The sequence below is a fragment of the Cornus florida genome, unplaced genomic scaffold, assembly GCF_030987335.1.
Source record: "Cornus florida cultivar Cherokee Brave unplaced genomic scaffold, ASM3098733v1 CherokeeBrave_3.0.0_Hap2_Chr11, whole genome shotgun sequence".
In the NCBI taxonomy this organism is placed as follows: Eukaryota; Viridiplantae; Streptophyta; class Magnoliopsida; order Cornales; family Cornaceae; genus Cornus; species Cornus florida.
In genome coordinates, this window is record NW_026775581.1 from 54,896,901 (window position 1) to 54,912,011 (window position 15,111).

A 15,111-nucleotide genomic window follows, 5' to 3' on the forward strand; every position below is an offset into this window, starting at 1 on the left:
CTCCTCATCAAATGACCCACAGAAAGCAATCTATAAGGTCAACCAAATGCAGCAAAGAAAGCGGCTCCCAAAGCCCCAATCCCAAAGCAAGCTTTGTTAACTGAATTGATGATATATTAATTTATTGTTTTGATTTGGAGTGGTGATTTTGAATGTGAATATGAACAATGTTTTAGGCTTCCCATGGATATGATGACAGTTGATGTAGAATAGAAACCTCAGTATGGAATGGAATTTGCTTATAAAGTAGCAATGTAATAAAAACTGTATGCCTATTTTTCCATGAATAATATTACACAACCAAAACTCCATCTAAAGGCATATATAGGGGGCAATTATACAAATATAAAAATCTTTCCATATAAAATTTAAAAAAATTAAAAGTTCAGTGGGGGCCACTTGTCCCTCTGTGGCTATGCCACTGAGAGTAGGCATCAATCATGACAAGTTGATTTTGAACTTCCAAGAGAAGTCAAGCAGCCTGATTAATTAGAACTAACTGCACTTTGAACTCAAGAACCATGCAGCCCACATAATGCAAAACAACTACTTATGGAGGAAATAAATTAAAGGTTTATTTTATTACTACAGAGATATGTCAGTTTTGACTCTGGATCATAAAAAAGTACGTATATACATTACAACATGAAACATGTTGAAACCAGCCCACATCAAATTGATTGGTAGCCTTCCTCTCGTTCACTCTTTCTTCGAAAAGCAACAGCAGCAGCTACAGCTATTGCGGCTCCAAAAAATGCTATACCCCAAACAGAACGAGGTAATGTCATCTTTTCATGCTCCTGCAAGAACCAAGCAACATCAGAGGCTGTTTGTTCGATATTATTCACTCATTTCTTACCCTTCATTATAATTTATCTTCTTCTTTTTCTTTTTCTTGTTTTCGGTTCCTGGTTTATATATATTATGCTTTGGATCTATCCATTCCTATACTTGCAAATCTATCCAAATGTTATATGCTTCTGAACCCTTCAAAGTTCAATCATTATCATCTCTTCAGTTTCTAGAAAAGAGTTCTTTTTACCCTAGATTCATCAGTGCATTTGCAAGATGTTTCAAATATCATTGTGTCCGATAAAGTGTGACCAACTAAAATAATAATTATAAATGAAGGCTAAAAGAAAATCTCACTTCAACCAGAGCAGGCAGGAAAGGATTGGGCTGTGGTACTTTGTCTGCAACCAATACGTAGAACAGCCCCATAACTCCTGTGTGCCTTTTAGCACTGCTATAATTTGATTCCAGAACTAGAGTCTCCCCATCAGATATCTTGACAGAGCCGGGTTGAGGATAACAAGTGGACATTCCTACAATATAACCAGCCTCATTTCCTGCTTCCTTTCCTTCTCCATAAGTCGGTGTTGAATGGCATATTACCCGTCCATCCTAACTCAATAGCAGTCAATGTTCAACACAATTAATTACATGCTTTAGCAAAGAATATATTGAAGGAACTTGTAACTTGTGGTTAAATAAATAAATAACAAGTATTCACAAACAAATTATCTTCATCTAAATCAAGGGTAAAAAGGAGCACCTTTCAGAGAAGAGACTTACAAAAAAACATCTCACAAGTCAGGCAGCTCCACAAGGAGATAGCCACTTTTTCATTCTTACAAAAATATATATAATAAATAAATAAAAATAAAATAAAATAACGGCATTTTCCATCTTCTTTAATTTATATTGAGAAATTAATGAAACCATCATATCCTCATACAGGAATGGAATATTACTTATGCATCGAGCCTCAGAAGTTTCATAATCTTTGACAGCATCTTTACAGGAAAAATAAATAACTTCTAATTAGTTGTTTGGGTATTGAGACCGGAGAAATACGTTAAAAGTTATAGTCGATAGCATGGAATTGGAATTGGAGAAATTCATCTCAGGAGAAACAAATGACTAAGATTGCAGTTGAGGATGCCAAGTCCAGTACTATATTATGCAAAAACAATATATCACCAATCTAGCTGATAAGAGCAAGAAGACATGGGAAACTGGAAATAAGGAGTTAGAAAAATCACCTCTCCATAAAGAGTTAAACCAATTCCCCCGGCATGCTGGTGTGCAACACTGTAGATGACATTACCACCAGTTGGCATAGAGAGGCTTACCCTTTTGGTGTCAATGCAACCATCATTAGCCTCATCAGTAGCAGTGCAAGCATCAACATCATATTCCACCTATATCAAGCAAGTTCATTCGAATCATTGTCCAAAAAGACAAATAAATTAATATAAAAAGATAAAGAGACAAACTTATTATATCACTCTGACAAATATAAGCTAATATTAATTCCACTTCTCATACAAACTAATTTAACGTGTATTGGCATATCTTACAATTAACCTAATCTCCATGAATGCAATCAAGACCTTTGTAAAATCTACTACCTTCAGTGCAAAATTCTACCATTTTTTACACTTATGTGGTACATCTAAACTATTGTACTTGCACTTAAAAGAAAAAAGGAATTCAGGGCTATTATATCTGCTTTGATTCAGGAAGATCTTTTAGTGTTCTAAATTTCAAAAACTGAAAGCAGCATAGTTTTACAAGCCTTTATATTGAAATTCACATGCATATACTAAAACTACTTGCATCTATCAAATAATTTAGACCAAAATTAATGACTTCAAGCCATAGAAGAAAAATTCACTCACCGGGCAATTATGACCTATAACTCCGTCATCTAACTTCTTCCATGTATCAGTTACATCAAATATATATATTTTAACAGGCACAATGAAATTATTCCAGTCAACCCACTTGACTGTATATCTCATGTATAGACCTCTTTTGGGACTCTCAAAGCCTTCTCTCACCCTGCATTGTGCTTGATCATAGCAACATATCGCGCCTCCTGTAAAACCTGGCTTCAAAGGTCTACCATTTTCATCCTCTGTAACATTATAAAGATCACACCAGCATTCGGCGCATCCCAATCTATCTTCCACACCACGCGTATCGATTGCATGGACATTCATCAACCATTTCTCCTCATATCCAGCAGGAATTTCCGCTGGATTACCAACTTCTATTCCATAGGGATCTGGCACATATGTGGCTGTTCTTCGAGTTTCAGATCCAAGGCCAAAATACTGGGTAGGACCATCACAATCGCATAAACCAGCGTTCCTACTGAAATTAAAATCAGATTGATTGAACAACTTGCACCCCAGACCGTCGTTGTACTTTGGAATTTCTACACTTTTAGGCTGATAGTATCTCATAGCAAGCCAGTGGTGGAGATAAGTTTCGTGAAGGGGAATGGGATTTCCTGCTTCATCAACTACTTCAGCATTGAAACTCTTGATGGCAATATGACCTCTTGGAAAGTCAATGCCATAGTAGTACTTATTTGCCACTGATCCTGGTTCTAGTACAAACTTCGGTGATAGAAAGACAGAAGACTTAACCCCATTTTCAATAGTTATACGAGATTGTGAAGTTTGAACACTTAAACCCAATAGGAGAATTAGTAAGGAAAGAAACCAACTTCCAGAACAATGTGCCATAATTTCTGCGGATGTCAAAAATCACTGGTTAGACAGCAAAATTGCTTTAACACAAGTATAGCCCTAAAGCAGAGGAAGACCGAAATAAATAGATATATAGAAATTTTCTTTCATAATGTCAATATAAATACCCAGACTAAGATAACTGACGCGTCAAATTCTAAAAATGTCAATGTAGGACACGAAAAATGGAAGCCTGCTCCCTGCTGAAAAATGGCAGAATGTGAATTTGGTGTTTATTTTATTCTCCGGGGGTTTCAAAGCTACTTAACTTGTATTGGGTGTTTTAAATGACTAATATGGACATGATAAACTCCTAGAATGCATAATATATATTAAAATGCTAAGGATTGAAGACATAATGGAATTTTAAATAACTTATGAGTTGATTAATTCGCAAAATGCATAATATATATGCAATAATAATGGAGGTTTATGCAATTTACTTGAGTAAGGCTAATCTATAGGTAACTGCCTCAATTGATAAACAAAATCCCCGAAAAGTCAATTTAATAAGTAAAAAATTGACCTATTTAATTTTGCCTCCAAATCTAATATTTATTAAATAGTTAAGAATGACAAGGTATGTCAAAATCTACACCTAGTATGTCAAATTCTAAAGATGTAGGACACGGACGCAGTGCTTAGTCGCGTACGACTAATATAAATATAAAATTTCATATATATATATATATATATATATATATATATATATATATATTAATTAAAACAAGGGTAAAGTGCAAAAAAAAAACAAAATCCCTCTCATATACCGAATGTGCAAAAAAAACACAGGTGTTCAAAGAAAACCCCTAAAATTTTCAAATTACGCAAGTAAGGACATTTTCTCAATTTGATGACTGAAATACCTAATATGCCCTTATGGCATAATAATTAAAAAAAAAAAAAAAAAAAAAAAAAACACTTAATGCACAAAATTTCTTAAGGTTATTTTGAGATTTTTTAAAATAAATTTGGTCAAAATTAATGATCAGGTGGCAATTTGCTACACATTTTCAAATTATAGGGATTTATATGCACATACTAAATAGTAAAGCTGTTTCAGCACATTTTTTATATAGCAAGGGTTTTTTTCGCCCTTTATAATTTTCATATTAAAGTTACAAATGTCCATGTTCAGGAGGGTTGGTATACGACACAGTCACTGCACCTTCATAGAAGAGTCCATGCTTCTTAGAAGATGGCAAAATCTTTGGCCGGAAAGGGTGATAACCCTATGAGAGTAGCCACTTTGCACAAAAAGAGCCAAAGATAACACCCTTTGTAGGACCACAATGATATGGCAAAAAAAAAAAAAAAAAAAAAAAATTTCCTCACAAACCAAGCAAATCTACAGGGGATGACTAAGACCTAAGACCAACCAAGAATAGAAAAACAGAAAGGGACATCCTTAAAGATTCTAATACTAGAGATTCTAATACTGAGTTAAATGAAGAGACTATTATAAACCTGAAGGAGACTTCCAACAAACAAGACCATTAACAAACAGCTAAAAGTTTAGACATACAGATAACTCAACCTTTTCAAAGAAATTTTATAACAAAGCATATCCATATCTAGTTCTCTAATTCAAGAATTCAAATGTAAAGCAAGGACAGTCATTATGGCGCTTTAAGGAATGTTCTCAAAAGAAAACACAGACAAATTGACATAATTATATTGCATCACACATTGATAGCTTGAACTGGGTAGAATATTATGTGTTTTCTTTTTCATCGAATTTAATGATTAAAACAAGAATTATTTAAAAAAAGAAAAAAAAAAAAAAAAAGGAAAAGAAAAAGAAAATAAGAGCATACCATGAAATAGAGGAAACCCAAGGGTGTGATGATTCAGAGTAGTTTGGAAGTCCTTGCAAATCCAAAATAAAAGGGTCAGAAACCAAGTGACTGTGTTATGATATAAATACAAACAGATAGTATATAAAGTGCCGGAAATTTGAGACTCAGTCGAAAACGATAAATGGGTGAGGTAATTTTTAATGGGAAAAATGAAATCACCAATGACGATATATTTTTTTAACAACCAATGGCGATATATGAATTTAATGGAATTTAAAAAGAAGACTATATATACAAGGAAATTTCCAAAATATAATAATGATAATGGGGTATGGATTAGATGAGGTAAGCCATGACGTAGTCTCGGATTTTACAAGGAAGCTGAGTGGTGCAGACAAATATATCACATCATTCAATATATATATATATATATCACATCAGCTTTTGTATGTTTGCCTTAAATATTGGATTAGGCTCCTCAAGCCCTACCAGAAAGCTCACCGGGGAAAAGATTGCTTTCTCGATTATATTGCAACAATCCTGCAAGGTGATGCCCTCTTTGGGCATCTGCGAGTATTAGATCTAGCCGTAGGATGAGCTGTCACATCATTATCTTGAAGCAATACTCAAAACATCATCATTCTATTTAATTAACAATATCGTCATTTTCAAACATTGTTCGTAATTTCCCCTCGATTTCCCTCTTCTTCTTTTTTTCCTTTCAGATTTTTCCTCGTTACAATACTCTCAAATTGTTCTCTCCATTTGATTTCCCTCCCCAACTCACGATCTTTGTTTGTCCAAATATCTTAATATTTTGATAAGCGCCGAATATTGTATATTCAAGCGTCCTAAATTGTATTAGTTAAGTCCATCGTTTGATTATTTAAGTAAATTATCTTCATTTGTGTGTATGTATATATTTTCAGGTCCATTTGCTAAAAAAAGGAGCAAAATCAAGGCTTTGTGGAGTTTTGGCCATCAAAAGGCACAATGATGAAGCTTGGCAGCAGTGGAACCTGACTTTTGTCACCATTTTGACCTACCAAACTCAAGAACTGGACTTCCATCATAACATGAAAGATTTAGAGCTCTGAATCAGCTTTCCAAATCTTCAAGCGGTTTGTTATTCGGAGTTCGGAGCAGAGAATTATGATCTTCTTATTAGAGGTGCTCAGAACTGCCTGGCAGTAACGAAAGTCTGCCTTGTTCTTCAATTTCGACCAATCAGACTTGAGAATTGGATCTCCACCAAAACATAAAGTTTTAGAACTCTGAATTAGTTTTCCAAATCTTCAAACGGTTCATCATTTGGAGTTCAGAGCGCAAAGTTATGGCCGTTTTACCAAAGTAGGTCCGGGCGGAGTAAACCAAGCATAGGGCATTCTGGCCAATTTTCGAGTGCTCGAGGCCTTATTTCGAGTGCTTGAAATTAGGGCAGATTGCTTCACGAGATCAGCCACTTGTGCTCAGAAATTTGCTAACTATGTATGCTCTCTTTATGAGTTGGTTGGGGATGTTTCTTGGAGGAGAGAGAGGGCTTTTTGGGTGGAGTAACATGTCTACAAAAGAGGGGAGCCAATTCTGAAATTCTGGCAGCAGTGAAGCTCGATTTTGATTGCCACTTTTGACCCAGAAAGCTCGAGATCTGGACTTCCATTATAAAATGGCATATTTTTAGCTTTCTAAATCTTCAAACGGTTTGTCATTCGGAGCTCGGAGCAGAGAGTTATGGCCTTGTTACCAGAGGTGCGCAGAACTGCCTGGCAGCAATGAAATTCTGCCTTGATCTTCATTTTCGACCAACCATCCTTGAGAATTGGATCTCCACCAAAACATGAAGTATTTAAAGCTCTGAATTAGCTTTCCAAATCTTTAAACGGTTCATCATTCGGAGTTTGGAGCGCAAAGTTATGGCTATTTAACCGAAGTAGGTCTGGGTGGAGCAAGGCAAGAATGGAGCATTCTGCTCCAATTTCGAGTGCTCGAAATTAGGGCAGAATTGCATCCGGAAATGGCCCATTTTCAGCCACTTGCATCTTGGGTTCTTCAATTCTAATTTCCCTCTTTAATGGTTGATTGGAGATGTTGGTTGGTGGGGGTTTCTAGAGCCTTATCTCTAGAAGAGAAGAGAGGGAAGCCACACAAGACATTAAGCTTCATTTTTACAAGATAGAGGAGAGAGAAGAGAGCAAGAAAGAGGGGTTCTTCAAGCTCCAAAGAGGGTGCACGAAAATGAAGATGAGGATGATGCTTCTTCCTTCTTCTAGCTCACCAATGGGCAACTAAACCTCATCTAGGGAGGTGATGAAACCCCTCCCTTGTAAGCATGTGTTAGTATAGTTTATTTTTGGGGATTACAATGTATTTTTGATAGTCTTTCCATGATCAAGAGCCTCATTTTTGTTGTAATGAATGTTTAATGTTTATAAATGATTATTGTGAGTTATTCATCTTGTCTTGGATGGTTACTTTTCTTCATCATATTGCTTGCACTTCCATGGTGACAATGGAAGTTAGATCATGAAATGGTTTTAATGGCATGGAGTTGGAGAACCTAGATAGTTCATGGCTTAGGGTTTCCCTTTGATGGTCTATACTTGATTCTTTACTTTATGTGCATTCACCATTTAAATTAGGGCTTGATAATCCTTGACTTAGTAAGCATGTTCTAAGCTACATTTTAGTTTAGGTAATTGATCATGTAAACCTTTGATGGTTTATTCTTGCCTTCCTATTTAAATGAACTTCTTGAGGATATTATAGCAACCTAGTATTGTTATGTATCATGACTATCATATATGTTGTTTTTCCCTTAAATTAATCTTAACCTAGCATGTGTATAGGGATGGAGGTGGATTCATTTCCCTAGCCTTCTTTACTTGTACTTCACTCCCTTGAATTCTTGCAATTTATTGTTTTATGCACTTTTAATTTCCTAACATAAGTGACATCTAACAAAACCTCTATAAACCCCTTATCATTCTAAGAACAATTCTAGACACTTAGGTTGCCATAGACTAGCGCAGTTCCAGTGGTTCGACTTACCCGACCAATAGCCCTATTTTACAATGATTCGTGCTATTGCGAGGGTTGATGTATAATTGACCAACCGATCAATTTTTGGCGCCGTTGCCGGGGACTTGCATACGGTTTAGCGACTAAGGTTCTAGGGTTAATTTTAGTTTGATTGTTAATATTGTGTCTTGTGAATATTCCTTGTGTGTTTTGATCATCTTCATGTTGTAAGATTCTAGGGACTCGAAGCTCGCCGTGGGATTGCTAGCAAATTGTAAGTCTAGAGGACCCCAGGTAAGTCTCTTGACTTCTAGTTTCGCATTGTGAATATTGTGTATGTGTTTAATTTAGTTGTGAAGCCCTTATCGAGGCTCTTATCTTGTTTAAATTTCGTGTTTAAGCATCGGTCCTTGTCGTGGCCATTTACATTTTTGTCTTGATAATTGAGGAGAAAGGGAATATCATATGTGGAGGTTATGGTGATGCATTGTTGTGTTGATTATGTTGTGTCTTGTTGATGTTTAACTCCTAGATGGAGAATAATTATCTTCCAACTCAATTCTACACACCACATGCGTTTTGTGCTTTTTGCTCTAGTAATTCACATCATACAAGAGATTGTCTTCCAACGAGACAATTCTCGGATTTTTATCTAGAGCAACCAAATGAAAATTTCTTTGAACCGGGTAGTGATCCATACTTCAATGGTTACAACTCGGGTTGGGGAGACTAACAAAACTTCTTGTGGCATGACATAGGAAATTCAACCCCACAATCTCATATGCAACCTTTTCAACCCAATGATCATTCTTTCCCGCCCTCTTCTCCTTTTCCACCGTCTCCATTAGATGAGCTAATTGTTGATAACAAACAAATGATGGAGTCTATGCACACGCAAATGATGGACTCCAGCAATCAACTATTGGCTTCCCTTGCTAGCATGCAATCCACAGTAGAGTCTATCAATCAAGTGGTACCATATCACCAGTCCCAAGTTAGTGCAATGATAGATGACCAAATATCTCAAATTCAACAAAGGATTAATGCTAAAAATCATGAAGAGGAGGAAACATTTTCATTTGAATTTATGGCCAATCCAAAAGAAAATTCTATGAATGATGAGATTACTCCTAGTAACTTTCATCATGAGAATGAACAAGTGGTTATTACATGTGAAAATGATGAAATGGTGGTTGAAGATTAAGTTGTTGCCACGCATCAAATTGAAGTAATTGTGGTTCAAAATAAGGAAAATAATGATGATGAGATTGTATCCTATAAAAATCCAGCACAGCCCCTACATAATCCCTTGCTTGATGCACCTCCTTTAATGGAGGATCCTTTAAAAACATGCTTAGCTCATTTTAATTATGCGGATTTTGATGTTGCCAATTCCATTTCGGAGGTGAATTCTTTGCTTAATATTCATCCACCTATTCATTCTCTTCCTTGGTCAACATCAAATGTATCTCTTTCTTGGGAGCTTGCATCTCATCCCATTCCCTCACTTGAGTTATATCAGGCTGTTGAGCCTGAACCGCCGGATAAGTGTGAGGAGGATGTTGAAAGTCTGAAGGATAACTTGTCGAGCATTCCTGTGCTCAATATGACACTTCATCAGTCTTTGCTTGGTGCACCCTCACCTAATCCATCTTCCCATAATCCAAATCAGCCCCATAATCCAAAATTCTTCATTGAGGATGAAGAGTGGATAGAGGTCTTTCCATTACCTTTTTCCAACTTTTGTCTTCAAGCTCTTTTTCTTCCGCTTCCAAAAGAACTTTCTTACTTAGGGAAGCTTGAATCTCTAGAGAGACATGGTATAGGGTAAGGAGGACTAACCTGATCTCGGTGTGTCTAGCTATCGAGATTTTTGAGGATTAGTGCCTGCTCTAACTTCGTCTAGCTATCGACATTAAATTTAGCAAAGCAGGGGAAGAAATTCTTTCGATGTTCCAAGCTTCCCTCCTTTCAATTGCCTAAGCCTTGAAATTTTCCGGGAAATGGTTTCGAAAAGCCAAAAATTTGATTTTTCTGGAATGCTCTTCAGTTGTGTTCCACAATTTTAGACCGGCTTCTTAGACCTTCTCAACTTTTGTTTTCATTCCCGGAAGTTTCCGGCTTTATCAGGCAATTTTCTCGGACTTTCGACATGGCACTCACATGCATAACCTCTCATCTTCAATGCATTGTTGAAATGTCCTTAATCTCATTCATGCATTGAAGAGATGTTCCAAAGCTTGAAAATTTTCTCAAAATCATCCATGCATTGTGTGATGTTGCAAAGGTTTAAAAATTTTCCTACATTCATCCATGTATTGGAAATGTGTTGCATTTTGAAAATTTTGCCAATTTAATTCATGCATTAGCAAGATGTTGCAAAGTTTGACAAATTATCCATCCATGCATTGGATTGGAATAATGTGCCAAGTTTCAAATTTTCTATGCATGGCTTGAATTTAGGACTGACATGCAAATTTTCAAAAATTCTCTATGCTTGAAATATTCATTTTTGATAATTCCATCCATTTTGCATCATGTTGCAATGTTTTAAGCTTCAAAATTTCTTTTTTGAAAAATTCCATCCATTTTGCATCATGTTGCAATGTATCAAGCTTGGAAAATTTTCCAATGGCATATAAAAAAAAAGGGGGGGGGGGGGGGGGGGGGATTCATTCATTGAAAATTTTTATTCCATTTTCATGCGTAGGAATTCATTGCAGCCATGAGCTCATAGTTTTTCATGCATGCATGCAGCCATGATAGTTTATCTTTCATTCCATTATCATGCATGCATCAGAATGACAAATTTTAAAATTTTGCTTGCATGCATGCATTCAGCTCTCAAAGAGGCATTCCAATTTGGCTGAAAAATTCACTTCCACGAGCCTACTGCCTTCATTTAGAGCACTCTAGCTCCCATTTGGAGTGCTCTAAATGTGAACCATCAATCCTAAGCTCACTGCCTTCATTTAGAGCACTCTAAATTCCATTTAGATTGCTCCAAATTACCACATCAACTTGCTGAAGTCACTGCCTTCATTTCGAGCAATCTAGCTCCATTTTAGAGTGCTCCAATTGTGAACCAATCTTGCATGCACCACTGCCCAATTTTAGAGCGCTCTAAATTCCATTTGGATTGCTCCAACTTTCAGCCCAACAACCCGAGCCTACTGTCCTAATTTCGAGCACTCGAAGACCAAGCTTCGAGTGCTTGCAGTTGCCTACCTCAGTTCCGCGGCTACTGCTTCTAATTCGAGCAATCGAAGGCCCTATGACGAGTGCTCGAATTACACCCCAACCCTCATCCTCTCAAGCATGCAGCAGCAACCCACAACCCCATGCCTGCAACTGATCCACACTCCAAACCATCACCTACCCTCGGCACACCACCTTGCACACACTAAACCAACCCACCACCAAGCCACCACCCACAACTCCACATACAAACCCACCTCACAAACCAAGCTCGAACTCCACCAACCTGCACACATCTCACTCTCGGCATCCACCCATAAACCATGCCAACCCAATCCTCACAGCAAACAATCCCCTCTCGGCATCTCTGCATACCACCACATCAACCAAACCAACCTCACCTTCTCTCTCTCTCTCTCTCGGCAATCACCTCATGCCAACCTCGCAACCCCCCACCTTCTCTCTCAACCAAACAACCACCCAACCACCCATGCTCACACGACCACCCTCTCGGCATTTCAGTTCTGCAGCCACTCACCCAAGCTCTCTCACTCACCCCTCGAGTGTAATACCCCTAATTTCAAAAGGGATAAAAATGAAATTTAAATTTTATTTTTGTGCATATTAAATTGTTTGTTTATTTTAATTCATTGTGTTATTTTTTTAATTGTTTGTTTATTTTAATTAAGGGTGTAATTCTTTATTTGTTGGTTTATTTTAATTAATTGTTTTATTTATTTTATGTGTTTTAAGTGATTCGTTGTTTGCTTGTTTCATTTAAATTAATGGGTTTTATTAAATTAATTATTTATTAAGTATTTAATTTTTGAACAGGGTAAGTATGTAATTCCCATTAACTAGGGTTTTAGATACGTTTTAGTTAGGGTTTTTGGAGCCGTCTCGTAAGCATCTGATATGTATCTAAACTGGGTTACTTTGTGGGCCGACGAAGTTAGGGCTCTGTGGATTAGGGTTTTAATCTTGCAATTATAAATAACTCAGTATATGTTAAACCTAGGATTACATATTGTCGTAACTTTTACACAGAAAAGTCTACCAAATAGAGAGAGTTACAGAGGGAGTTTTGGCGAGAACAGAGCAGTTTGTGAGAATTTCGACTGGGGTTCCAAGGTTTAACCAAGGAGAAGGAAGGAGCAGAGGTTCTAGGAGGTTAGACAAGTTTCAGTGGATGTCGGAAAAACTGAGACCAACGGCAACAAGGGTTTGTTTGCAAACCTATTCAGGCAAGTTCTATCTTCCTCTTTCCCTTTGAGCCGTGTTCTGTGCACCTAGATATGCTCTAGGGTTTTAAGGAAATTAACAACTAAATCATTCATGTATGTTATACATCAAATTAATCATATGTATGCTTTGAATTATTTCTGTGATGATTTCTGCAATATCTGTTACAGTGTATGCAAGTTGGTTCAGTTTTATGTCCTTTAAGCATGAGGGTTCTGGTCGTAGTTTTGTCTCTATTTTTATTGCAACTACTGTAAACTACGTATGGAAAGACTACGGGAGTTATGTAAATCTCATAGGAGGGTTGCTATTAATATTTTAGATCTCTGTTGCTTTTAGCTTCGTTGTAATCTATGCATGAGGTTTCAGTTTTTGCACAAGTTTACTTCTGTTAATTGATTTAAATTGCTATAATCAAACCTTGGGATGCTATCAGGAGGGTATTAGATCCTTTAGATCAGTTTAAGAAACAAGCAGAGGGGTAGGAATTGATCGGAGAAGGAGCAGATTGACGGAAACGGAGCAGGGATGAACTGGAGGCTCTCAAGAGGGAGAGAGCCGGCTCTAGAAAGTCAAGAGCCGGCTCCCCTTCAGCAAGAGCCGGCTCCTAGGGGATTGGAGCCGGCTCCAATAGGGGAAGAGCCGGCTCCTCCATTCCAAGAGCCGGCTCCAATTTGTTGTTACGTCCAGAAAGTGGTTTTAGGGCTCTGTTTGGTGTTTTGAGCACTGTTTGAGCTTTTGAGTGATTCTAATGAACTGTAGGGACTTAACAGAGGATCTAAGTAGTTAATTTTAAGTGTTATTAAACTTAATGTTGCATGGTTTAAGTCTTTAAGACAAAGGATGAAGCAGTGTAAAAATATACCACGGTGTATGCTACTAACAGAGAAAGAAACTAAATGGCTTGATTAAATTTTAGAAATTTAATAAGACTTCACGGGGGATTAAATAGTTAATTTTTGGGTGTTATTAAGACCCTAAATTAATTTAAGGTTAATTCTAAATTAACGGATCAAACTGTATAACACTTATGTACAATTGTATACGGTTGGTGGATGGATGAAGTTTTAAATACTTAAGCTTATTTTTAGGCATTCCAGTGGGATTTAATATATTTATAAAATGGTTTAAATATATTATAGGGTCATTGATGTGTTAGATGTGATCTATGCAGGCTCTGGATGTTAGTTGTTGATTTATTAAATCATCTCCTGCAACTATATGGTTAATTGTTTGGATTTAAATTGCTGAAACATTTAAAAATCTTCTGTAATTAATTGGATATTGGTTTTAGATTTTAAATTGCTGTACTATCATTCATAGTCTGTAATTTACATGGTTTTGGTTTTAAGTTGTTGAAATACTAAATACTATTCTGCAACGATGTGGATGGTTGGTTTTAGACTATAAATTACGTGCTTATTATTTATGCCTTGTAATTTACCTGGAATTATGTATTGAAACATAATTGCTAAATTCTTATACTTAATTCGGTCAATTGTTTGGAATCATATATTGGATTATAATTGCTGAATTCTTATATTAAATTTGACCAATTATTTGGAATTATGTATTGGATTTTAATTGCTGAATTCTCACATTAAAATTCTGTCAATTATCTGGGTTTGGTTTTGCATTGTAAATTACTTGCTTATCATTTGAATGTTGTAATTTACATGGATATGGAGGATGGTATGCACCGGTATGGGACGGTGGCATACTAGGTATGGTTTAGCTCAAAATGCTAATTCCTACCTTATGGATTTTAATTGGTGAACAGTATGACTGGTTCTATCAATTATATGGACTTTGTGGATTGTATGCACCGGTATGGGACGGTGGCATACTAGGGACAGACTGATTTAAAATACTCAGTCCTACCTATTTTGGAATAAGGGAACGGGTTGTTAAATAAATCCTCCTTATATATATAAGTCGGTACGGTTGAATACGCCGAATGACTTATTGGATTTCTTGTGAATTGTTAGGAACGGAGTTTAGATATATATGTTTATGGTACCACGAATTGAGCTTGAGCCTCAAACTTGTTGGTTAGGGTGCGTATATGCAGTGGATGTGTAGCTGGTTATAGTAGGTTGGGTGTACCCTGTTAGGTCTAGGTACTCATGCCCACCTTTGGGTGCGTATTCGCATGTTGCCTTCTATTCAGGTTGAGATCCCTACTGTAGTTCAGTGAATGTCCCATAGTGTGGATATATATATGTATGAACTAAATAGATATTGTAAGGTATCTACGGTGTATCTGCGTATCGGGTCACTGTATGGATTGCAGTTAGATTAGAACTTGCTCG

At 36.6% G+C, this 15,111-nt stretch overlaps 1 protein-coding gene across 1 annotated transcript; it reads right to left on the bottom strand.

Moving 5' to 3' along the window:
• Positions 1-626: 626 nt before the first annotated feature.
• On the bottom strand, positions 627-3,539 carry LOC132281101 (uncharacterized). The gene is made up of 4 exons (XM_059782836.1): positions 2,685-3,539; positions 2,046-2,204; positions 1,150-1,404; positions 627-800 (listed from the first exon to the last, which is right to left on the bottom strand). Exons 1-4 carry the CDS (start codon positions 3,537-3,539, stop codon positions 672-674), a joined length of 1,398 nt encoding a protein of 465 aa, XP_059638819.1. The 3' UTR covers positions 627-671.
• Between the last annotated feature and the right edge of the window lie 11,572 nt (positions 3,540-15,111).